Below are 24,045 nucleotides of genomic sequence, written 5' to 3' on the forward strand. Positions count from 1 at the left end.
CCCTTATTCAGACTGATGTCAGGGGAGTGGGAGGTACAGAGATAAAATGTAGTCAGCCAGACTTTACCATTTGTACGTCCGTTAAGAAAACCTCATCATCTTCATTTCCATCCTCAACCGAATATTCACTGGGATGATCTGATGACTCCCAGTCTGCGAAATTACTGGTGTTTTTACTTTCCTTTGAAATCTTTGAGTGCACACCAAGTGTGTTATCTAAGGTAAAGAATCAAACACATGAAGAGATACGTGGGCAGATGGACCAGTCAAATCTCTGCCCCTTTATTTCACAGTCCCTTTATTATTTACTCGAAATATAATCAGATGATTCCCACAAGTGTGGGGGGCCTGCAATGGTTGCCTTGAATATATTTTAAAGAATTCTGTAATTTACTTTATGTAATCTTTCTGTCACAATCAATATCAAGATAGATAAATTCTTACCTTTACTTTTATTTCCACACCTCTTAGAAACCTACTTACATATTTGCTCTCTGCTTGTTTGGAGGGCTGAAAGAACATTGCCAGTATTGCAATGCCCATTTTTTTGAATTGAAACCATGTGGAATAAAAACATGTTGGACCAATAATCAGACTTCTTTTCAAATTTCTATTTTATCCATGATGAGATTCCAATTAGAATCAATCTCCATTATCATAATAAAAGCTGGGATTCATTTCAAAAATGACTTCTAGCACAGATTTAAGAAAAATGACTACAGTTTGAACTTCATTGGATTCTATTTTGAAATTATTTAGTTTAAAAATACACACCGAGTTCCTGAACAGATAATTCTTCTTCCAAAGGCTCTTGAACAGATAACTCATCTTGCAAATGTTCTTGAAGAGATAACTCATCTTCCGACTGCTCTTGAACAGAGATCTCATCTTCCGAATATCCTTGAAGAGATAACCCATCTTCCAAATACTCTTGAGGAGATAACTCATTTTTCAAATGTTCTTCTACTTCCTGTATTATCTGCATTGCAAGAATGTTAGGTTTTCAAAAGCCTTGCAACAAATATATATCCCCATGCAAAACACAAAGTGCTGGAAGAATTCAGTAGGCAGGCAGCATATGTGGAGTGAATGGACACACAATGTTTAGGGATGCGATCCTCCTTCAGATTATACACCCTTCCTCAAAGTCTGAAATAAGGTTCCGACCCAAACAACGTCTGTTCATTCCCTCCACAGATGCTGCCCGGCCTGATGAGTTCCTCCAGCACTTTGCGTTTTGCTCAAGATTCCAGCAGCTGTGGTCTCTTGTGTCTCTATGTACAGTATAACCCCACCATTGAAGAAAGGAGTGATTCAGGGAAGAATTGTGATGCAGTTAGCCTGACATCAGTAGTAGTTGGAATCTATTATTATGAAAGTTGAAGCACTGGAATTAGATAATTGGCAAATTATGAAAGCAAAATCACAATTGACAAATCTATTAGAGTCTTATGGGATTAAAAAATACCACATAAATAAGAACAAATCTGTTGATGTTGGTTTCAAGAGTGTATGGGGAAGCTAAATGTGTATGAAAGGAAAGGAAATGGTAAATACTGTATGTGGGACATTTTGGTATAAAAAGTTTTTAAAAATGCAAAGTATTTTTAGATAGTGAGATATGAAAAATGTATTTGTGTTGAGGTAACTGAATTCTTGAATTTAATATATTAATTCCAATATTCTTGAATTTAAATTACTGATAATTATCCTGCAGGTGTAACATGTTATTAGGAAGACAAATGTCTGTGACCATTATTGCAAGAGAATTGCACAGCATTAATATTTTCCCTATTTTATGTTGAGAACCAGTAGCCATTGCCTCATAAAAAGGTCAATCACAAAGGTACAGAGTAGAGAATATCGAAGTAATGGAGGCAGACAGCCACAAAGGACTGAATAACCTTTTCCTATTTCTATTTACACATTGATATGTTCTTCAGAAGACAGCAGCAGATAGAACTGTGGAGACACAAGGAACTGCAGATGCTGGAATCTTGAGCAAACAACACATTGTGCGAGTAACTCGGTGGTTCAGTCTGATCTGAAGAAGGATCCTGACCCGAAATGTGGCCCACATTTCCTCCACAGCTGCTACCTGACCCACCGAGTTACTCCAGCACCAGACAGAACTACGTAGTTTAACAGAAGCATCTGCATTTTCGCATAATCTTACACTGTGTTCATCGGGGAAGTTTGACTCTTCTGCCAACGGTTCATCCCTTACGCTTGGACTCACATCACTTTCACTCATAATGTGCTCAGAAACTCCCTCCTGAACAGCTTCTAGAGTTGGGGATCAAAAATTACACATCATGAGAATCATACAGTTGAATGTTTAGTGTCGGCTGCTGCTCAACAAATAGAACGCTTAACTGTGCAGAGTGTTCCCATTCGCATGATTGGAAAGAATGACTGCAGGGGATCAACGTAGGTTTTACTTACATTTAAAAAATAAGCTAAATGTATTTAAGCTTAATAAATATTTTCGTTTTTATTATTTTTTCCAAATGTTTCAACATTTTTAAACACTGATATGAATTATAATTTTTAATAGCTGTTCAATGTTTCGGAATGTCTGAACGTTTCTGACTGCTGGCCAAGACAAAGGGCATGGTTTAGGCACTTCCAGTCTTTTTCAGCTTCTTTATGGATGTTTTATAAGTACACAAAGAGTCAGAGTATACTAAGTTAAAAAGTAAGGTACGTGAGACAAAAAACATAATCTGTACATAGAGAAGATAAAAGTAGGACTGTATAGAGCATTTTATGGCTGACCAGAAAAGTTAAGGGGAGGGGGTAGTGAAGGGGTGATGCCAACAAAGTATTTAAGTTGTAAGTAAAGCAGCAAACCTTCAGTCGGAAATACTTCTTTATCCTGATTCGGAGATTCTATTATTATCCTTGGTTGTTCCTTAGAGCAAAGAACAAACATACCTATAATACAGGTGAACAAATACAAGGAGGCACAAAATCATCACACAGGTTAAAACCTTCTGCTACATGTCTTGTTTAGGAACATTCCAATATTTGAGTACCCTGGATCTGAAGTACAAAATGTAAACTCTTCTAAAATTTCAGTGTTAAATGACGCTAGTTAGGATGGCTTTCAATTTATTTCCGCCAAGTGAAAATTAAACATCAGAGATGGAGCCAGGACTTCACTCATCCACTTACCCACCCTCACAAGGGACAGCACCAGTCAGCAATCCTGCTTCAGCAGCCGTGATGGAAGCTAGGTCATTTGTACAGCTGCATCAGTTGTAAAGCTGATAGCCCACTGGAGATGAGGGGAGTGTTATCCACACCTTGCAGGGGAGCAAAGGGGGACACTTAAGGGGCTGTCCCACTTGGGCGACCTAATCCGCGAGTTCTGGCGAGTTTGCCCTCGACTCATACTCGCTGCATGGTCGACACGAGGTCGTAGGAGGTCTTTGTAACTCTCCTTCATGCTCGAGAGTAGTCCCCGTGTGCCCGAGGCCTCAGCTAGGTCGCTGCGTATATTTTTCAACGTTGAAAAATGCCCGCGAGTAAAAAAAGGTCGCCATGGAAAAATCGATACTTTTTTTACTCGTAGGCTTAGTCGTAGTAGGTCGTAGTAGGTCAGCATGTTAGTCGTAGGTAATCGAAGGTAGTCGTAGATAGCCTTCATCATAGTCGAAGGGAGGTCAAAGGGAGGTCGAAGGAGATCGAAGGAGGTCGTCTTCACTCTCCACTATTCGGTGTACAATTTCCCCGAAGTTAGTCGTAGCTAGTCGTAGCTAGTCGAAGCTAGTCTTCAACATAGTCGAGGGAGGTCGAAGGAGGTCTTTTACATAGTTGAAGGAGGTTTTCAACATGACATTTTTTCAAACTCTCCTAAACTCTTCTAAACTCACCAATTAGGTCAGCCAAATGGGACAGCCCCTTTACACATAGGAGGCTGAGGGGTGATTGTATTGAGGAGTACAAAATCATGAGCGGCATGGATAAGGTGAACATTCAGTCTTTTTTCCACATTCCTCCAAGGTAGAGGATTCAAAAACTAGAGGTCATAGGTTTATGGTGAGAGGGGAGAGATTTAAGAGGGACCTCGTGGGTAACCTTTTCACTCAGACTGTAGTTCGTATCGGGTATGAGCAGCCAGAGGAAGCTATAAAAGCAGATACAATTATGACTTTTAAAAGACTTTTGGATACATGGATAAGGAAGGGTTTAGAGGGCTATGGGTCAAATACAGGAAAATAGGACTAGCCCAGTAAACCAGGGAATTACATTATGTCTATGCTGATACTTGTTAAGAAAAGTAAAATGTTAAGATATTCTCCCCAATATTCAATGAACCTGTTAAAAGGTCGAAGAGTTGTCATACCATTTTATAGACTTCGAACACGTCAAAATATTTACTGACGGCAGCGCTGAATCTTTGCATTTCCCTCTTCACTGTAGAAGGATATTTGTTGACTACTTGGATCTGACTTTGGTGAAAAACTTCATATCTGTGTACAAAAATAGACATTAAAACTGCTCCCAGCATTACATGGTTATAACAAATTTACTAAAACACATGGATGCTTGTGCATGTGCTGGAAAAGCAGCAGAGTTACTTTATTGTGGCATGCTCATTTCAGCAGAAGCTAAATATGATAGAGCAGAGAAAGCATCCATACTTCCTACAGCATAGTGTTATCAGTTCACGGCATAGTGTTATCAGCTCACAACTTACTGAGGATAAATTTCAAGGCATGCAACCCAAACAGGGAACAGCCTAGTTTCTGTTGCTTGGCTTCAGTAACTGTCTACTAGAAAGTGTGTACATAAGGATTCTAATTGGAATAAATTCAAGGAAGTAGAAATTTTCAAACTTTTTGTGCCACAAGCACATGATACAGTGACATGTGTATTGTTGTATAGCTGGTCCTTCATCATAGCTGGACTGAATATTGGCTATGTCCTCATTTTGTTACCACCATCAGGAAGAAGGTACAAGTGCCTGAAAACCACATCCACTAGGTACAAAAACAGCAAATTCCCAGCAACCATCAATGTCTGGCACTGCACAATGCTAACCACTACCTCGTCAACTGCCACCTCAGGGCGGCATGGTGGTGCAGCGGAGAGTTGCAGCACCGGAGACCCGGGTTCGATCCCAACTACGGGTGCTGTCTGTGCGGAGTTTGTACGTTCTCCCCGTGACCGCGTGGGTTTTCTCCGAGATCTTCAGTTTCCTCCCACACTCCAAAGACATACAGGTATGTAGGTTAATTGACTTGGTGTATGGGTAAATTGTCCCTAGTGTGTGTAGGATAGTGTTAACATGCGGGGATCATTGGTCGGTGCGGATTCGGTGGGCCAAAGGGCCTGTTTCCATGCTGTATCTCTAAACTAAACTAAAACTATGATCTTCTATGGACCGGTTTTGTAACATTAAGGTTACGGGGTATTTCTGTTACTTATTATATTATTGATTATTATACATTTATTTGTGTGTTATTGTGTTTACGGGCCTGTTAAGCTGCAGCAAGTATTGGCCTATGGCTAGAACATAAAATAATTAAACACTCTCGACTCTTGAACTCCTTGCTAAAAGCAATGTGAGAGTACTTTCTTCAGCACTGTAGTGGTTCTAGATGGCAACCATCTCAAGAGCAATAAGGGATAGACAATAAATGCAAATCTTGCCAGTGATGTCCAGATATGAATGCTGATATGTCCAGATATTCCATAGATGCTGCCTCACCTGCTGAGTTTCTCCAGCATTTTTGTCTACCTTCCAGATATGAATAAAAACTCTGCTTCTTAATGCTTTTTCACTGAATCACCAAATTTAAAAATGTTCAAGTAAATCTGAAAGTTGGCAATTATTAAATTGTTGAGCCTGTGCACTGTGCATCTGAACAATATGTACAGTCAAAATTCAGCTTAACCCCCTCAACCTGCTCCTTTCAATGACATATCATTATCCTTGCTGAAGGTTGAAAATAAGCAAACTGGAGAAGCTTTCCATGGTAAAAATACTTGCCCTTTTTTGATTTTTTTCAGTAGACAGAGAACCTTCTTGTAGTCTGCCTTCAGTTCCATTTGTGTGTTATCCTGTCTCAGGTGATCGATATGCAGGTCTAAATTTGCTTCTCTTGCCTGAGAAAAGATTTAACCTTTATATACATAGACTTTGTCTATAGAACTGTTGCACTACAATGCTGAGAATTATATTCTCCACTCTGTATCTTTCCCTTTGCTCTACATATTGTACTCGAGTTTGACTTGATTGCATTTTATGTGTTTTATTATCTGATCTGATTGGATAGCATGCACAACCAAGCTTTTCATTGCACCTTGGTACATGTGACAACTTTGAACGTAAATCTACACCTTAACATGAACATCCTGTTCCATGACTGAAAATATGGCTGTTTTTTATAAATTTGGAGAAGGGATAGGAGAAAACGTATACCAATAGTGAACAGATATTTCACATACATCTTACAGATAATTACATTTGTCATTACTTCTTGGAATATTACTATTTCACGCTTTTTTAAAACATTCAGTTATGCAACTGGCAGGGTAATTTTCTGAAATACATTTATATCCCATCGATGAAAAAAAACAAAGAGGGAGGAGATGCATTGGGTGGAAAACATGCACTACAATCATGATTCAAAATTAACCTGTTTATTCTGATATTAGTTGCACATAAAATTCATACTCCAACCTTATTGTCATTGATGCAATGAAAGGTTTTATTCAGGGGATGAGTTTTGTGAGGATTTGGTCAGCACTGATTTATAAAGTTATGCTTGAACTTCTTAAAAGGGAATGTGCTTATTCTCTCCCAGTGTTATAGTGTACTGGTGTTGTTACAGCTTATATCAAAGGTTTGGGAACTTGGCTGCAAGCTTTGTTGGAGTAGGGCAGTAAGCAGGCACTGTATTTTCAATAATAGCCGCACAAACAACCAACTGGGATTAGTATAAATGGGTACTTAATAGTCTGCAGGTGCATGGTGGGCCAATGGGCCTGTTTCTGTAGCTTATGACTTTATCACTCTAATAAGAGTGATGTTCAAAGCACTAAATAATTATACAAGGATAAGATCACTGTATTTAAAGGATTCCCAAACAACTTACTTTATAGTACTATATTTAATGGCTTCAGTGACAGCTTTTGTAACAAACACAGATGATCATTAAATCTGTGGACACTGACAGATAAATTAAATTGCATCCATTGGAAAAGATTATGTATTAATACGTTCAAAAACATATTATGAACAGCAGAAAGACAGAAGCCTAAAAATCGAAAATGTTATTAGAGTCATTGGTGTTAATCACACAGGTAATATGTTGCACAAGATGACACAAACTACTTAAATAACACAGTGGGCCAGGCAGCATCTCTGGGTGACAGCGACAAATCCCGACCCAAAATGTCACCTATCCACATTCTCCAGAGTTGCTGCCTCACGCACTGAGTTACTTCAGCACACTGTGTCTCCTTTGTAAAGCAGCATCTTCAGTTCCTTGTTTCTAATATATTACACACTTATGCCGGGTTTTAAGGAGTTCAGATCGTCTTCCTTGCAGTTTTATTGAGTGATAATTTGTGATTCTTGGCAGTGAAAAACATTTTTTGCTGGCAGCAAACATACCCATTTTCAGAGTAGAATGAGCAATCTCATGAAATAACGAGACAACATTGGCAAATTATTAATGGAGACTAAAACAATTCTCATGAGTCGGACATCGGCAAATGAAAGTTAAATTCAATAAAATCCCAGGGAAGGAATTTGGAACAGTTCATATTATGGTCGCATTACACACATCACGGTTTTATATTTGAATGGAGACCTGCAAATTAACTTCAGTATAATTCCACATTCCAGAACTGGCTGGCTACCTGATTTGTTTTATCATGCTTCTTGCGACAGTCATCCAGGTGTTCTTTCAGCTGGTCTTCCAGTTCGATTAAATTCATTTTATGCTCCTCCCATAGTGAAGAACTTTCATGACTAGTATTAAACAACTCCTTACAATTATATTCTATCTGCTGGGCCAAGTTCTCCATGTGTTTCTGTAAATGGGGGGGAATGAAACAAAAATTACACATTGATCACAGTATGTAGAAGGAAATATTGAGGCAATCTTCCTGTCATTTCACAATTTGATAAATGCCTCTTAGGGATTGATCAGTGAGCTATTGTACTTGTATGATTGGTAGCCAGTTATCTTACGTTATCCCATTCAGAATAGCCCCTTTGATTAGGATGGGGGATGAGGCGGTTACTCTGTGTGCTTCATGTAAACAAGGATTTTTGTACTGGTGCATCTGGTAATACATTAATCTGAATCAGATTGAATATGATTCTGAACATCTGTAATGATCAAGGCTGTATTTGGTAATTTAATAGCCCTGTCCCACGGTACGAGTTCATTCCAAGAGATCTCCTGAGTTAAAAAAATCAAACTAGTGTAAGCACGCAGAATGAACGTAGCGGGTACGTCAGAGCTCGGGGACGTCTCTTAGCGGCACGTACCGCTAATGGCAGGTACTTGGGAAGACTCGCTAACGTCAGGTAAGCACGGGAAGACCCAAGTACCGACGAGTGGCCATTACCGTAAATCTCCGAGTTCGAATCAGGGCAAACTCAGGAGAGTTCTTGGAATGAACTCGTACTGTGGGACAGGGCTATAAAGCATGTGATTTCAATTTCCAAATCACAGATTAAATTCAGTAATAAAAATAATTTACAGAGACAAAGTTGAACTTTTTTCTTACTTTAACAAATGGAGAATTGGTTGCTGTCTCCAGTGGCGTATTTGGTCAGACCCCAGTTCCTATTACATTGTACTGAAACATGCTGCACCATTACTCACTGTGGCTCTTAAAGCAACAGGTTGATTGGAATTTTCCCAATGACAATAAGGGCATGCATTAAAATGTCCCTTCCCACAGGATAACAATTCACCATCAAACTGCTCTAAGCCCATTGCCTAGTTGCCAGAGAAAATCTGAACTGGATTTAAAAACAACTCTTTCTCATTAGGTGTTTCCCACTTAGAACATTGGCTGTCTTCATTGATTCAACTGCCATAACGTTTTGTTTAATTTAGTTTAGAGAAACAGCGTGTAAGCAGACACTTTGGTCCTGGAGTCTACGCTGACCAGCAATCCCCATACACTAACACTATCCTACACAGTCTAGGGACAAGTTACAATTTTACCGAAGCCAATTAACTTCCAAACCTGTACATCTTTGGAATGTGGGTGGAAACCGGAACTGTCGGAGGAAAACCCACGCTGGTCACGGGGAGAACGTACAAATTCCGTACAGACAGCACCTGCTGTCAGGATCGAACCCAGGTCACTGGCGCTGTATGGCAGCAACTCTACTGCTGTGCCACCGTGCTGCCCCTTTTTGGATAAATGCTTCTTCAGAAATAAAGACTTACATCTACAGCGGACAGCTCATTTTCAAAGTGGCGCTGTAAATTGCCAAGAAGAGGGAGAAAGTCAGAAACCATCAGCTGAGTGGCTTCTTTTGCTGTGCAGGTTTTGGACCTCAATAACTCTTCCTGAAGCAAGAAATATACAAAAAAATGTCATTGTAGATAACACAATAACAAGTAGGCAGCATTTCCATCATATGTTGCACCAGGAATTAATAAACGATATCACCTGGTCAGGTTATAAACACCTAATAAAGTACAAAGGAATCTTTCATTTAGTAGCTTATAATGTACCATTGGGAAAGACAAGTTGGTAAATAGTCATTTTCTTGAAATTATTTTTGCTTTTGCCAGATCTCTTCAGAAGGCAATTGAGAGTGAACCACATTATGTAAGGCTGCATCTGCAGAAACCAATAAGCTAAATGATATAATTCTTCCTTCATCATCACCACCACCACCACCACCACAGAAAAACGGAAGTCCATCGCGTGGCTTGACATTACATCTGTTCCACATTCAGGTTCCAGTTTTGCCCCATTTTATAGTTAGTTAATGATTCTCTAAGAATGTTACTGTTTCTGTTGATATTCCTTCAACCTCAAGTTCACAAGTTATAGGAGTAGAACGAGGCCATTCGGCCTATCGAGTCATTCATGGCTGTTCTCTGACTCCTAATCCAATTTTCTGCCTTCTCCCCATAACCCTTGACACCCATTCCAATCAAGAATTTGTCTATTTCTACCTTAAAATGTCCACTGGCTTGGCCTCCACAGCCTTCCGTGGCAATGAGTTCCACAGATTAACTGCCCTCCTCACCTCCTTTCTAAAAGAGTGCCCTTTAATTCTGAGGCTATGACCTCTGGTCCTAAACTCTCCCACCAGTAGAAACATCCTTTCCACATCCACTATCTCTACGCCTATCTATGTCTTTCATTATTCTGTAAGTTTCAATGAGGTCCCCCTCAACCTTCTAAACTCTGGCGAGTAGAGGCCCAGTGCTCTCAAGCACACATCATATGCTAACCCACTCATTCTTCAACAGTACTGCATTAATAAATATGAAGTACGTGCTCCAGTAACAACTTTAAAACGTGTTTCTATTTGTTCAAATGAGAGATCTATACTAAACCATTTCTATTTAAAGCAGTTCTCCACAATATAAACTGGCCAACCTCTGTTACGTAGCAATACCAATCAAAGTTATTTAGTTATTTAGTTTAGAGATCCAGTGCGGAAACAGGCCCGTGGGCCCACTGGGTTCCGCGCCGACCAGCGATCCCCGCATGTTAACACTATCCTTGCACGCACTAGTGACAATTTTTACATTTACCAAGCCAATCAACCCACAAACCTGTACGTCTTTGGAGTGTGGGAGGAAACCAAAGATCTCGGAGAAATCCCACGCAGGTCACCGGGAGAACGTACAAACTCTGTACACACAGCACCCGTAGTTGGGAGCAAACCCAGTCTCCGACGCTGCATTCGCTGTAAGGCAGCAACTCTACCGCTGCTCCACTGTGACCGCCCAAACTATGCTCATTGAAAATTTAGACATGTGGGTTTCTATCCGTTCATCTAAATCATTCTAGTCATACTTGAAGCATTTTTTAATTTTAAACTTTAAATAAAGACACCCTTCGGCCCATTGAGTCCATATCAACCATCGATCATCCAGTCACACTAGTTCAAGGTTATCCCACTTTTTCATCCACTGACTACACATTAGGGGCATTTTACAGAAGCCAATTAACCTACAAACCTGCATGACTTTTGGATGTGGGAGGACACCGCAACACCTGGAGGAAACCCACGTAGTCACGGAGAGAACATGCAAACTCCACACAGACAGCACCCAAGATCAGGAATGAACCCGGGTCTCTGCAGCGGATCTACCCGCTGTGCTACTTGCCATCCCAACTATTGGTTCCCTGGTGGTGCATATCTACATCCTTCAGGCATCTGTACTTTCAATCCTTAAGCACTTTAGTACCCACCTTACATTTTCCAATTTCTGTAATCCAGTCACGATAGAGATTTTCATAATAACTCTGCAATTTTTCTACATATTTAATGTGCAGTGAATCTAGAAATTAAATTAAAATAATTATTATTATAGATCCCTGGTTATAGAAATATATTGCAAAGCTTCATAAAAGTGTACACTGTATAATGTGAAATGTGAAACAAAATATAAGGGGCAAACTATCATATGGACAAAGTGATGTTCAAACAGGTTAGCAAAAAACACCTTTAGTTTTCCTAATATTAAAGTCCAGTTTTGTGGACCTCCATTTTATTTCACAACACTTTTATTTGGTTCCGACCCGAAATGTCACCCATTCCTTCAATGCAGAGATGTTGCTTGTCCTGCTGAGTTACTCCAGCATTTTGTGTCTTTGCCCAATGTGTACGATAGATCTGATTGCTGGTAGCCACAGGCTCGGTGGACCGAAGGGCCTGTTTCCACACTGTATCTCTAATCTAAACTAAACTAAACTAGTTAATTTCATTTCAAGTTTATGGACTCATTTAAAAAAAAACCTAGAAGTTTAAAACCTGAGGAGAGAATATTTAAACTATCCTCACTTATATCAGTACCAGTTGTTTACAACAGGTTTTGGGAGAATGACCAAACAAATAATCCCGCCCGCTCCTGAAAATGTCTTGTCACTTGGTTTAAACGATCATTTCCAGAAGCCTGGCGTATTCGATGACTTGCTTGGCCAGCTCTGTGGATGGGCTTGATGATTATTGTGGGCAGGGCACAGATCCAGACACATTGTGTGATCACTCTCACTCACTGTGGGCTCAATGCAGCAGAGGGCCTCACCATATTTTTCCACAGCCATTTCTGCAAGCAAGTTGAACTTCCTCGATTCATCCCGGTATACAAGCGACATCGACAAAAATGGTGGCAGATCAGAGAGGTAGGCCCAGATCAATGAAAATCAGCCCTATATTTTCGCACCGTTATCTGTATTTTTGCCACGTTATTTATAATTCCTGCGCATTTCTTACTGAACCTATCACCGGGTGGCGCCACCAGCAGTGGCTGCCTCGCCAACAGCCTGTCTGTCCTTTCTTCATTTTGTTATTTTTAGTATGTGTTAAAAAGTATGTTTTAATGCTCCTTGGTTTGTTTTATGTGGGGGGTGGGGTTGGGGGAAACTTTTTTTCAATCTCTTACCTCGACGGAGATACGGTTTATTTCCGTATCGTATCTCCATCCCCACTGCAGCCTAACATCGTGGAGTTGGCGGCCTTTCCTGGAGACCGATGGGTGCTCCAAGCCGCGGGAGTCTGTGGGACTTTAACATCGTGGAGCTTACGATCCCTTTGCTGGGGATCGAAGTTCCAACCGCGGGGCCTGTGGACTTTGGCGGTCTCTGGTAAGAAGAGGCCGACTCGGGAGCTCCGTGCTGTGGAGAGAGTTTCAACCGCCCTGACGCGGGAGTTTCGATCACCCCGACAGGGGCTTCGATCGTCGGCTGCGGGGGCTTTGATCGCCCCGACTGCAAATGTTTGACTGCCCCGACCGCGGGAGAACAAGAGGAAGATGTTTGAACTTTATTGCCTTCCATCACAGTGAGGAATGTGGAATCCACTGTGATGGATGTTTATGTTAACTTTTATGTGGTTGTGTGTCTTGTTGCTTTTCACTTTGTATGGCTGTATGGCAACTCAAATTTTACTGTACTGGTACATGTGACAATAAACTGACTTTGAAACGTTGAATATCCTGAATTTCCTTTGCTCTTTATTTCTCTGTAGTCATTATACTGTTTATTTTATGTTCCACTCTAATTACCTTGCCTCCCCTATTGTAAGTTTATCACTTCAGCCTTCCTCTGCTTTGCTTTTTCCTTTGTTTATTTCGTTTCTTTTTTTTCTTCAATTTTTGCCCCCAGATTTTTACTCATCCATTTGGTTTCATTATTCAATCGTTTGGTTTTATTTCCTGGTGAAATATATTTCTCCAAATCCCTATTGAACATTAAAAAATATATATTTCCCATTGCTACATCTTGTTTGATTCACCTCCATCCCCAGTTTGTGCCAGTGTCCGACAGCATAATTCACTCCTTACTCATTTCTCTTATGCAATTGACTTTTAAAATAATCACATAACATATCTTTGTGATTATGTAACCTTCTTTCCCATCGAAAGCAAATCAAAGCCATCATTCATATCAACACATTTCAATCTAATACACTTACCTATATTCTTATTTATGGCATTTAAGGAGTCATACCAGTCTTTTAGTGCGATTTTGCAATCAGATGGCGCAATGTTTCTGCAAAAAAATACAAATAAACAGAAGCTAAGTTTGAATTGCAAAGCACAATTTGCATATCTGAGTCAGATTAATAGAATATTAGTTTTATCTAATGGCATTTTATTAGAACAATCACGTTTTAATGCTGACACCATTGCCTCCCCCTTCCTTGATGAAACCCACTCTCGCCTCTGTCCTATTATCCAACATCTCCTTTGTTTAGTCCTGTCACGGCTAAAGTATTGCAATTTTTTTTTAAACTGCAGATGGTGGATATCTGGCATAACACTGAAAATGTTGGCAAATCTGGAATAAACAGAAAATGCTGGAAAATTTCAGCAGGCCAGGCCTGGCTTTGAAGAAAGTAATTGCAAATGTTTTAGAGGGAAGACTCTTTGGCGGAATCAATTATAACAGAACGGCAAGAGTATTCTTATTTTTGTTCACTCCAGACTATAATACTCTTACATCGTCTCCCGCAGTCCTGCGGGGCTTTATGTATAGAACAAAGAGAATACATGTGATGGGGCAAGGACAGAGCTGTTCTGAGGTTGAGCTGCAGAAATCATTGGTTGATGGTTTAACAGGGACAGTGAGAATTGAAGCCAAAGGCAATAGAAAATGGTGACATCCAGGTTCTAGGACATGCCAAGCTGGTCATAGCACGCTAAAGGAGAGGGGAAAACTGAGCCAATTGGATTATTTATGGTTGAAATGGCCTGTTCTGACAAACAGAACATAGAGCAGTATTGCACAGGAACGGGCCTTTCACCCCACAATCCCTGTGCTGAACATGATGCCAAGACAAACTACTCTTCTCTGCCTGAATGTGATCAATGTCCCTTCATTCTCTGCACATCCATGTGCCTATCTTGAAGCCTCTTAAATTCCACTATTGCATCTGCCTCCACCACCACTCTTGGCAGCGCATGTCAGGCACTAACCACTCTTGGTGTAAAAAAACATGGCCCGCACAATTTCTTTAGAACTGTGCCTCTTCTAACCTGAAAGCTATGCACTCAAGCCTTAGATATTCCCACCCTGGGAAAAAGGTTTCTGACTGTGAATTTCTACTTTGGATAAAAGGTTCTGATTGTCTAACGTTGTAAAATGTGATATTGATCCTGGAAAGCAGCAATACGTGCAAATGGTAGGAATGATGTGTTGTGCCTCCTTCTAACAGTGCAGGAGGCTAGACAGATAGGTCAATAGGAATGGGATGGAGAACTAAAGTGTCACTGCACAATGAATGTGGGTGCTCTGCAAAGAGGTCATCCAACCAGCCTTTGTTCTCTCCAGCTTACAGAATGAACATTGGATTTGGAAGAAAGATAAATGAAATCTCTGCTTTACTTGAATGTACAGTTTGAGTCCTTGGATGGCGGGAAAGGAAGAGGAGCGCAGACAGATGTTGCATTTCCTTTGGTTGCACGGCCAGATGTGGTAAGAAAGAGAGTGAAGGGTGGGGATGGCAGAGCAGACCAGAGAATCGTGGATGGTCCCTTTAGATGCTGAGAAGGAGGGTCCAATCTTGTTGATGCAAGGATGCAAAGGCTAGTTGGATGGCAGTTGACGACCAGTGGGTCTCCATCCCTGCTCTGTCCAGGAGAGCAGGTGAGAACAAAGATCTGGGAAATGGATGAGATGCAGTCAAAGGTTCTGTCAACCATGGTCATAGGAGTTATAGGAGCAGAATTAGGCCATTCGGCCCATCAAGTCGACTCAGCCATTCAATCGTGCCTGATCTATCTTTCCTTCTCAACCCTATTCTCTTGTTCGGGTTGGCGGCGCGACCGACGTCGCAGCGGCCTCTGCAGTCCGTCTGTCTTTTTTTAATTTTATTGTACTGTTGAGTGTATAGTTTGTGGTGGGTTTTTGACTGTGTATGTGTGGGGGGCGGGGGGGGGGTTGAAACTTTTAGATCTCTTCCCTGTACGGGGACCCGACCTTTTCCCTGTCGGGTCTCCATTGCCGTTGGGGCCTAGCGCCATGGAGCGGCCTGCAGCCGGAACGACATGGGGGCTCAAGTCACGGAGCCTGCGGAGCTGCGGATCTGCGGACCTACCATCGTGGAGCTGGCCGGCTTTGGAGCGTGGGAGAGCTGCGGTGGCGCGTGGCTGCGACCCGACTCCGGTGGATGGTGACACCGGGAGCTCGCGGGTCCCCGGTGGGAGACTGCTTTGCGGGGCACCGGCAACGGCGACTTCTCCCGCCCGAATTGCGGGGTTGAGAGTGACCTGGAGCGGGGCCTTACATCGCCCGGTGTGGCTTTAAGTGGCTACGGACTTGCTAACGCCCGCCGGGGGCTTTGGGCTTTGGCTTTGGCTTTGACTTCGGGAGAGGAATGGAGAGCAGGGGAGAGACAAGACTTTGCCTTCCATCACAGTGAGGAGGAGATTCACTGTGATGGATGTTTGTGTAAATTGTGTTGGTGTGTGTCTTGGTTCTTTTCTTGTATGACTGCAGAAACCAAATTTCGTTTGAACTTCATGTGAGGTTCAAATGACAAATAAACGGTATCGTATTGTATTGTATTGTATTGTCTTCTCCCCATAAACCATGACACCCGTACTAATCTAGAATCTATCAATCTCTGCCTTAAAAATATCCATTGATCCCAGGAATGAGTATGTTAACATATGATGAGCGTTTGACGGCAGTGGGCCTGTACTCACTGGAGTTTAGAAGAATGAGGGCAAACCTCATTGAAACGTACAGAAGAGTGAAAGGTTTGGATGGAGTGGATGTGGAGAGGATGTTTCCACTAGTGGGAGAGTATAGGATTAGAGGTCATAGCCTCAGAATTAAAGGACATTCTTATAGGACGGAGATGATGAGGGATTTCTTTAGTCAAAGGGTGGCAAATCTGTGGAATTCTTTGCCACAGAAGGCTGTGGAGGCAAAGTCAGTGGAGATATTTAAGACAGAATTAGATACTGTAGATTCATGATAGATTCTTGATTAGTGCGGGTGTCAGAGGTTGGGTCGAATTACTTATAATCTTATGATACAATTTATTCCTATCGTAATCCTGGCCACACTTTGTTCTTTTCAACCCTTGTCACTGCCTTCTCTGCAATGTGAAACTGACTTGTTTTTACACTTTCCCTGTTTGGAGTCCTCGACCTGAAACATTAACTGTTTCTCTTCCCACAGATGCTGTCCAACCTGCTGAATGTTTCCAGCATTTTCTGTTGTTATTTCAGATTTCCAGCATCTCCAGTTCTGTGATTTTCATTTGCTGTAAATGTTCAACATTTCCTACTTCATCTGAATACAGTATGCTCATATTGTGACCCTTCATCAAGATCGTGCTTCTTGAACCTACGTTATCTCCTCAAGAAGCTGGATCCGTGTACTGTTTAGTCCTTGCTGTTGTCTCTTTAATAAATCCTGTTCCGCTAAAAAACCAATTTCCCAGTCCTTTGCCAAATAATTTCTGTGAAAGGAGGAATAAAACAAAAAGATAAACATTGATAAGCATTTAAATGTAAACAAATAACAAAGCCGAATATTCAATACTGAAAACTGTGATGATACAGTACTTAAAACATTTATTATCAGTTCTAATAATGATATTAGTGTCTGACATAGGGCTTACAGTGGACAACCATCAATATTGAACACATTAAAAAAGACTGAATTATGTACTTAAGGGTCAAAATTACTTAGAAGTGGTCGAAAGGTAACTAGCCAACTTACAAAAATAATTTATTTTCAATCTTTTCTAATAAATTAAATAAAATGACGAAAAAGTCTATGTGCATTTATCAGAAGTGTTCACAACTGTCTACCGCGCGATCTCGATTAAGCAATGAAATTGATTCAAGAGTACAGTCAGTACAATAAAGTAAAAGTCAGCAGAAGTAAAAAATGTTATTAAAAAACAGGTTGGGCCAATTTACTTTCAGAAACAAAGCTATCAGATTAACTTGTTAGCACGACTATTAAATATGTTCATAAGTGATAGGAGCAGAATTAGGCCATTTGGGCCATCAAGTCTACTCGGCCATTCAATCATGGCTGATCTATCTCTCCCTCCTTATCTCATTCTCCTGCCTTCTCCCCATAACACTTGACACCCATACTAATCAAGAATCTATCTACAGTATCTCTACCTTAAAAATATCCATTGACGGCCTCCTCGGTCTTCTGTGGCAAAGAATTCCACCGATTCACCACCTTCTGACTGAAGAAATTCCTCCTCATCTCCTTCTTAAAGGAACTTCCTTTAATTCTGTGGCTATGACCTCTAGTCCTAGACTCTCCCTATGGAAACATCTTCTCCACATCCACTCTATCCAAGCCTTTCACTATTCATTCACTATAAGTTACTTCTCAACACTATTTATAGTCAAAAAGCAACAGACCGATCTCCCAACGATGCCATCTCTTCAAGCTTTTTGAGTGCCTCATCTTAAACAGGCTAGGCCCTATCACAGGACAACACCTTATACCAGAGTAAGCTGGCTTCCGGCCCGGGAGATCGTGTACCAGCCAAGTGCTCAATCTAACTCAGCACATTGAGGACGGCTTTGAAAGGAATGAACCAAATGGCGTTGTCTTTGTTGATCTGACAGCTGCGGACGACAATGTGAACCACAGGCTGTACCTCAATAGGCTCCATGACATGGCAGAGGACTTCCACTTGACCAATCTGATTCAACAGTTACTGGAAATCAGACGCTTCTATGTTGAGCTGAATGATAAATGCAGCAGATGGAGGAAACAAAAGAATGGCCTACCTCAGGGCAGTGACCTTGCTCCGGTGCTGTTCAATGTATACACTAATGATCAGTTAGTGTTCCCAGGGACGAGAAGCTTCGTTTACGCTGACGTCATTGGAATAGCTGCCCAGAGCACTCACATAGATGTAGAAGCTACCCTCTCATCATCCTTAGACAACTTGACAAACTACTACAAGGAAAACCAACTGAAGGTAAATCCTGCTAAGACCTGATAGCTTGTTCCACCTTCGTAATCACTACCCTGTCTACCGTGGGGTCACTGTGGACCGAACCCTCTCCTTCAAGCAACACATCAAAAGGGTGAAGGGCAAAGTGAGGACGAGGAACAGCCTCCTCCGCAAGCTGGCAAACTCGTAGTGGGGTACCAATGCATCCACACTGCGGTCAACTGCTCTTGCGCTGTGCTACTCTGCTGCAGAGTATGCTTGTCCTGTTTGGGAGAGATCATCTCATGCAAAGAAAGTTGATGCCACCCTTAATGACAGCTGCAGATGCATCACTGGCTGCCTAAAACCAACGGATGTGGATAGCTTGCATGTCTTGGCCGGTATTGCTCCACCAGGAATCCGCAGATCAGTTGCAGATAGAACTGAACGTTGTAGGTAAGTTGGGGACACCCGCCATTCCTGTCACTCCCATCACCCACCCCCAAAACAGCTGAAGTCGAGGAAGAGCTTCCTTCACACAGTCCAGCCACTGTCACAGTCTCCTCAAGCAACCAAGTGGGAAAAGAAACGCAGTGAAAACCACCACCACGTAAAGATGCCAATCCCAACCAAGGAACAGCTACCACTTGGTCACAGGTGTGACTGGAAGACCTGGAAGTCTCTCAATAGGCTTTTTACCGGGATGGGCCGATGCAAGACCAATATGAGCAAATGGGGCTATGCGGGCACAGAATGTGAATGTGGAACATCTGTACAATCCATGCCACACCTACTAAGATGCCCACATCTTGGTGAACAATGCTGCCTGGAAGATCTAGCGGTGGCAAACGAAAAGGCTGTCCACTGTGCAAGAGCCTGGCCGAACATTTGAAACATAGATGATGGACATGAAAGAAGACTATTTATAGTCATGGTAACAAATGGACTCACTTCAGTTTATGAAGAATGCTCTGCCTCTTGGCGATTTTCATTTTTTCAACCTTGCTGTTCCATACCTCACGATTTGTCATCTCATGCTTCAGACCAACCTTGATCAGGTTAATATACAATTTGCTCATTGCTCTATGATTTGCCAGCAAGGCCTGATTCACCAACTGTGCAGAATGAGAATAGATGAAACAGAATTATCTGCATTGGTTAGCATCTCGATGTATATATTATTTTGCAAAATTAGCAAGTGCTATAACAAACTGCGAGACGGGAAGTAAACTAATAAGGCGTCTCTTAATTTTCATTTTATGAAGTGCATCATACTTGCTGAAGACATTCTTCGTGTGCAACTCGGTTTGTGCGATATCATGAGATTTTACATCTGTGGCATTCTGCAAGGACATAGTACCAAGCGCTCACCATCCAGAGTATTAGAGCACACTTTGTTCAGAATTGTCAACAATGGATAAATCCTAAGTATGGAATTCTCATAGGGAAGAGGGGGGAGGGGGGGCGGATGGGGTGGGACACCCAGAAGCCACACAAAGAAAGGCATATGACCATATCTGGGTCCACCTCGAGGTGGATCGGGAGGAGTGGGGGGGTTTTGGCAAGACCGACAGACCTGCCTTTGGACAGCCCATGGAGCCACCTCCACAATTTTCCATATCCAACAACCAACTATCACATTTCTGAAACAATCAGGTTATTTAAATATTTTGTCTTACCATTGCTTCTTTATCGAAAAATCGATAAATATCATCTTCAGGTAAAAAAGAAATCTTTTCTAAAGCCTTCATGGATTCTTTAAATTCAGCTGTTATCTGAATCACAGATATAAATTTATAATATTAACAATTTATATTCACAAAGTATATATAATAATGGTCCATTTTAGATTTTCCTGAGATTCCCACCAACATAAGACCTAAACAATTCTTCATGCTATCGCAAAGGCCATGGGATCTGAAAGCAGCTCTCCTGGCATTCCCCAATGTGAAAAATTGCCCAGTTATGTCCTGTCAGCATTACAAGGCCACATACATTATGGCTTATTATCACCACAACAGTTTCACCTCAATCACCAGCAAAGTGATGGGAAAGCATTGTCAATGGTGCTAACAAGATTCAAGATTCAAGAGGGTTTATTGTCATTACTACGCTATACACATGGTGCAAAACCTTCCTTACTAAAGTGCAACAAATTAAATAGAAAATGTACAAAACAGCAACGCAGGACAGTAGACAACAGTGCAACAGAGACAACAGTGCAACAGAGTGCAATGTACACAAGCGTGCCGAAGGTGCAGTGCAGAGTTTATGTAGCAGCAGAGATGGGGGGGGTTATTCAGATCAGTCCCTGAGCGTTGAGGAGTCGGATGGCCTGGGGGAAGAAGCTGTTGCATAGTCTGGATGTGAGGGACCGTATGCTTTGGTACCTTCTGCCAGATGGGAGGGGGGAGAAAGGTTTATGTGAGTGGTGAGTGGGGTCCTCCACAATGCTGGTTGCTTTGCAGATGCAGCGTGTGGTGTAGATGTCTGAGATGGGGGGGAAGAGAGGCTCTGATGATCTTTTCGGCTGACACTAACTCACTTGATCACTGATGTACAGTCTGGATTGCAACAGGACCACTCAGCTCTAGACACAATCTTGGTTCTGGTTCAAACAGAGGCAAAAAACTGAATTCCTAAGGTGAGGAGATCTGCCCTTGACATCACTGAAGCATCTGACTGGGAGTAGGATTACAGAGATTTGTCTGAATTTAAGTGAAAATAATTTAAGACCATTGTCCAGAGAGTGGCCTGGGCTGAAAAATCAATATCTTTCCTCCATTATAGTCTCAGAAGTGGTATGTTCATTTCATGAAGATTAGACCACATTCCATTTTATTCACAAGTCCACAAATGCTGACGAAATCCATGCCGGCATGCAGTAAATCCTGGATAATGCTAAAGCATGGGTTGGTATGTGGCAAGTAATATTTATGTCAAAGAACATAGAACCATATAGCACAGGAACAGCCGCTTGGCCCACCATTTCTGTGCTGTACAAAGCTGAACATGCTGCCGAGTTAAACTTATCTCAACTGCTTGGACATGATCCATATCCCTCCATTTTCTGCATATCCATGTGCCTGTCAAAAGGCCTGCTGAAATGCCACTCATACACGTGTCAGGCAATGACCACTTCCAACAAGGGTTTAACCACGGGTCTCTGCCTAAAACAGCAACTCTGTTCCTCCTTCCATAAATACTGCATGACCTGCTGTGTGGTGTTCAACTTTTTTTATATTTATTTCGCAATTCCAGCATCTGATTTTCATTTGCTGAAAATCCAATATTCTTATGAAGCCCCAAGATCATTTTGCACAATAGTCTGGGATTCAAAGCATCCTGTTTGAAAATCTATGCATGTCCCAATGAAAAACCTTGAAAGATCAAACAATCTACTGTTCAAATAGAGGAGATTTACTCCAAGGCAGACCACGGCTGGAATAAGTAGGGAAAAGGAGGCAGGGATTTCTTATTTAATCAATTACCTGTTTCACTCTTTCTTTTTCATATTCTTTGTAAGTTCTATCAAATTCTTTGATCAGGTCCTTCCTTTGTTTCACCATTTTCATAATTTGGTCCCAGATGTTATTTAGATTCTACAAATACAAGTACATTTTTTCTGAGAAAGATAAATTACATTGTTGCAAAAGAAAATAATACACATTATTTAAAAAGGCTGGCATTTTAATTATGCGGTAAATAGCTAGCAAGGACAGATCCATTCCAAGGCTGGCTGATCATACATCAAGCGAAGAATTGGTTCAATGTGCATTAAAATTATTGTACGGTTCAACCAAATAGGCTTTGAACTGCTGAGCAGTATGTAGCTGTCCTTTATTCTTTTGACATATATGAGCGATACAGATAGCTTTTAATGCTCAATACTCAGTCATTACTTTGGACAAAGTGATGGGGAGCTAATTTCTTTACTGCTGAAGTTTCTCTGGTGGAAGTACTCTCACAGATTGTTCCGCAATGGGTCAACATTCAAATAACAATCACACCTTCAAGAAATGCAAAGACAAAAAGAAATATAAATATTGTTGAGTACATAGAGTATATTGCAAAATACATTTGAAATTGAAAGATAGCTTGTTTAGCGTCTAGAGATACACAGCATGGCAACTGGCATGGAAACCGCGGCCACGCTGACCATCGGTCACCAGTTCACACAAGTTATATGTTATCCGACTGTCATGTCCACTCCCTAGACAATAGGGGTAACTAACAGCGGCCAATTAACCTACAAATCCATACATCTTTGGGATGTGAGAGGAAACCAGAGCACCCAGAAGAAACCCACGCAGTCACAGGGAGAACGTGCAAACTCCATACAGACAGCACCCAGGGTGAGATCTCTGGCACTGTGAGGCAGCAGCTCTGTCAGCTGAACCACGGTGCTACCCCTAAAGATAGCTTGGTGTTTGATCTTTTATCAAAACAGGCATTTAAACCTTCTCTTTCAGGTGCCCAACACTCTATTATGCATTTCAAAGATTTTATGAATTTAGTTAAAAATAAATAATTTCAGCTTATTAAAATTAAGCTCGGTATTAGTTATAGATGTTGGAATACTGCTTTTTATCATCTATATTCAACCTCTTGGCAATAATCTCCGTCATTTTGGAATCAATTTTCACTGCTACGCCGATGATACACAACTTTACCTCTCCACAAAACCAAACACCTCCCTTCCCCCAACTGCCCTCACCACCTGTCTTCAAGCTATCAGCAACTGGATGTCACTCAACCTTCTAAAACTCAATGGAAATAAAACAGAAATCATGCTAATTGGCTCAAAGTCCACACTCTCCAAAACCCACCCGTTCACCATTTCAATTGATGGCTCACCCATACCCACCTCCTCCCATGTCAAAAGTCTCGGCGTCATTCTGGACAGTACACTTTCCTTTGGCCCCCACATCAGCAATATCACACGCTCTGCATACTTTCATCTCCGCAACATCTCCAGACTCCGCCCCTCCCTCTCCAAAGACAATACAAAAGTCCTCATCCACGCTCTGGTCACATCCCGCATCGATTACTGCAACGCCCTCCTCACTTGCACCTCCAATAAACTTCTTCATCGCCTCCAATGCATTCAGAACTCTGCAGCCCGGATCATCACCCGCACCAGATCATCGGACCACATCACACCCATCCTCACTCAGCTCCACTGGCTCCCTCTGCACCACCGGATTAACTACAAGATTTTACTGCTGACCTTCAAAGCCCTACACCACCTTGCTCCCCAATACCGCTCTGACCTGCTGCTACCATACACTCCTTCCCGGTCACTTCGTTCCTCCTCAGCTGCAATTTTAACTGTCCCCACATTTAGACTCAGCACCATGGGTGCCAGAGCCTTCAGCTGCTCTGCCCCACGTCTCTGGAACACTCTCCCACCTCCCATCCGTCACCTGGACACTATCGATCAA

General features: G+C 41.7%; 1 protein-coding gene across 1 annotated transcript in view; it reads right to left on the minus strand.

The window, feature by feature from the left end:
- Positions 1 to 24,045, minus strand: part of ccdc180 (coiled-coil domain containing 180) — a 76,771-nt gene that overhangs the window by 43,869 nt on the left and 8,857 nt on the right. The window contains exons 7-20 of the mRNA XM_033048661.1: positions 22,093 to 22,203; positions 20,281 to 20,376; positions 19,553 to 19,716; positions 17,036 to 17,146; positions 13,649 to 13,725; positions 11,425 to 11,513; positions 9,432 to 9,554; positions 7,879 to 8,052; positions 6,002 to 6,117; positions 4,352 to 4,478; positions 2,854 to 2,914; positions 2,177 to 2,286; positions 775 to 979; positions 68 to 216 (exon numbers count right to left, since the gene is read on the minus strand). Coding sequence (XP_032904552.1) covers positions 68 to 216; positions 775 to 979; positions 2,177 to 2,286; positions 2,854 to 2,914; positions 4,352 to 4,478; positions 6,002 to 6,117; positions 7,879 to 8,052; positions 9,432 to 9,554; positions 11,425 to 11,513; positions 13,649 to 13,725; positions 17,036 to 17,146; positions 19,553 to 19,716; positions 20,281 to 20,376; positions 22,093 to 22,203 — 1,713 coding nt within the window. The remainder of the gene's footprint in view (positions 1 to 67; positions 217 to 774; positions 980 to 2,176; positions 2,287 to 2,853; positions 2,915 to 4,351; positions 4,479 to 6,001; positions 6,118 to 7,878; positions 8,053 to 9,431; positions 9,555 to 11,424; positions 11,514 to 13,648; positions 13,726 to 17,035; positions 17,147 to 19,552; positions 19,717 to 20,280; positions 20,377 to 22,092; positions 22,204 to 24,045) is intronic.

This window comes from Amblyraja radiata, chromosome 32 (genome assembly GCF_010909765.2).
Source record: "Amblyraja radiata isolate CabotCenter1 chromosome 32, sAmbRad1.1.pri, whole genome shotgun sequence".
Taxonomy (NCBI): domain Eukaryota; kingdom Metazoa; phylum Chordata; class Chondrichthyes; order Rajiformes; family Rajidae; genus Amblyraja; species Amblyraja radiata.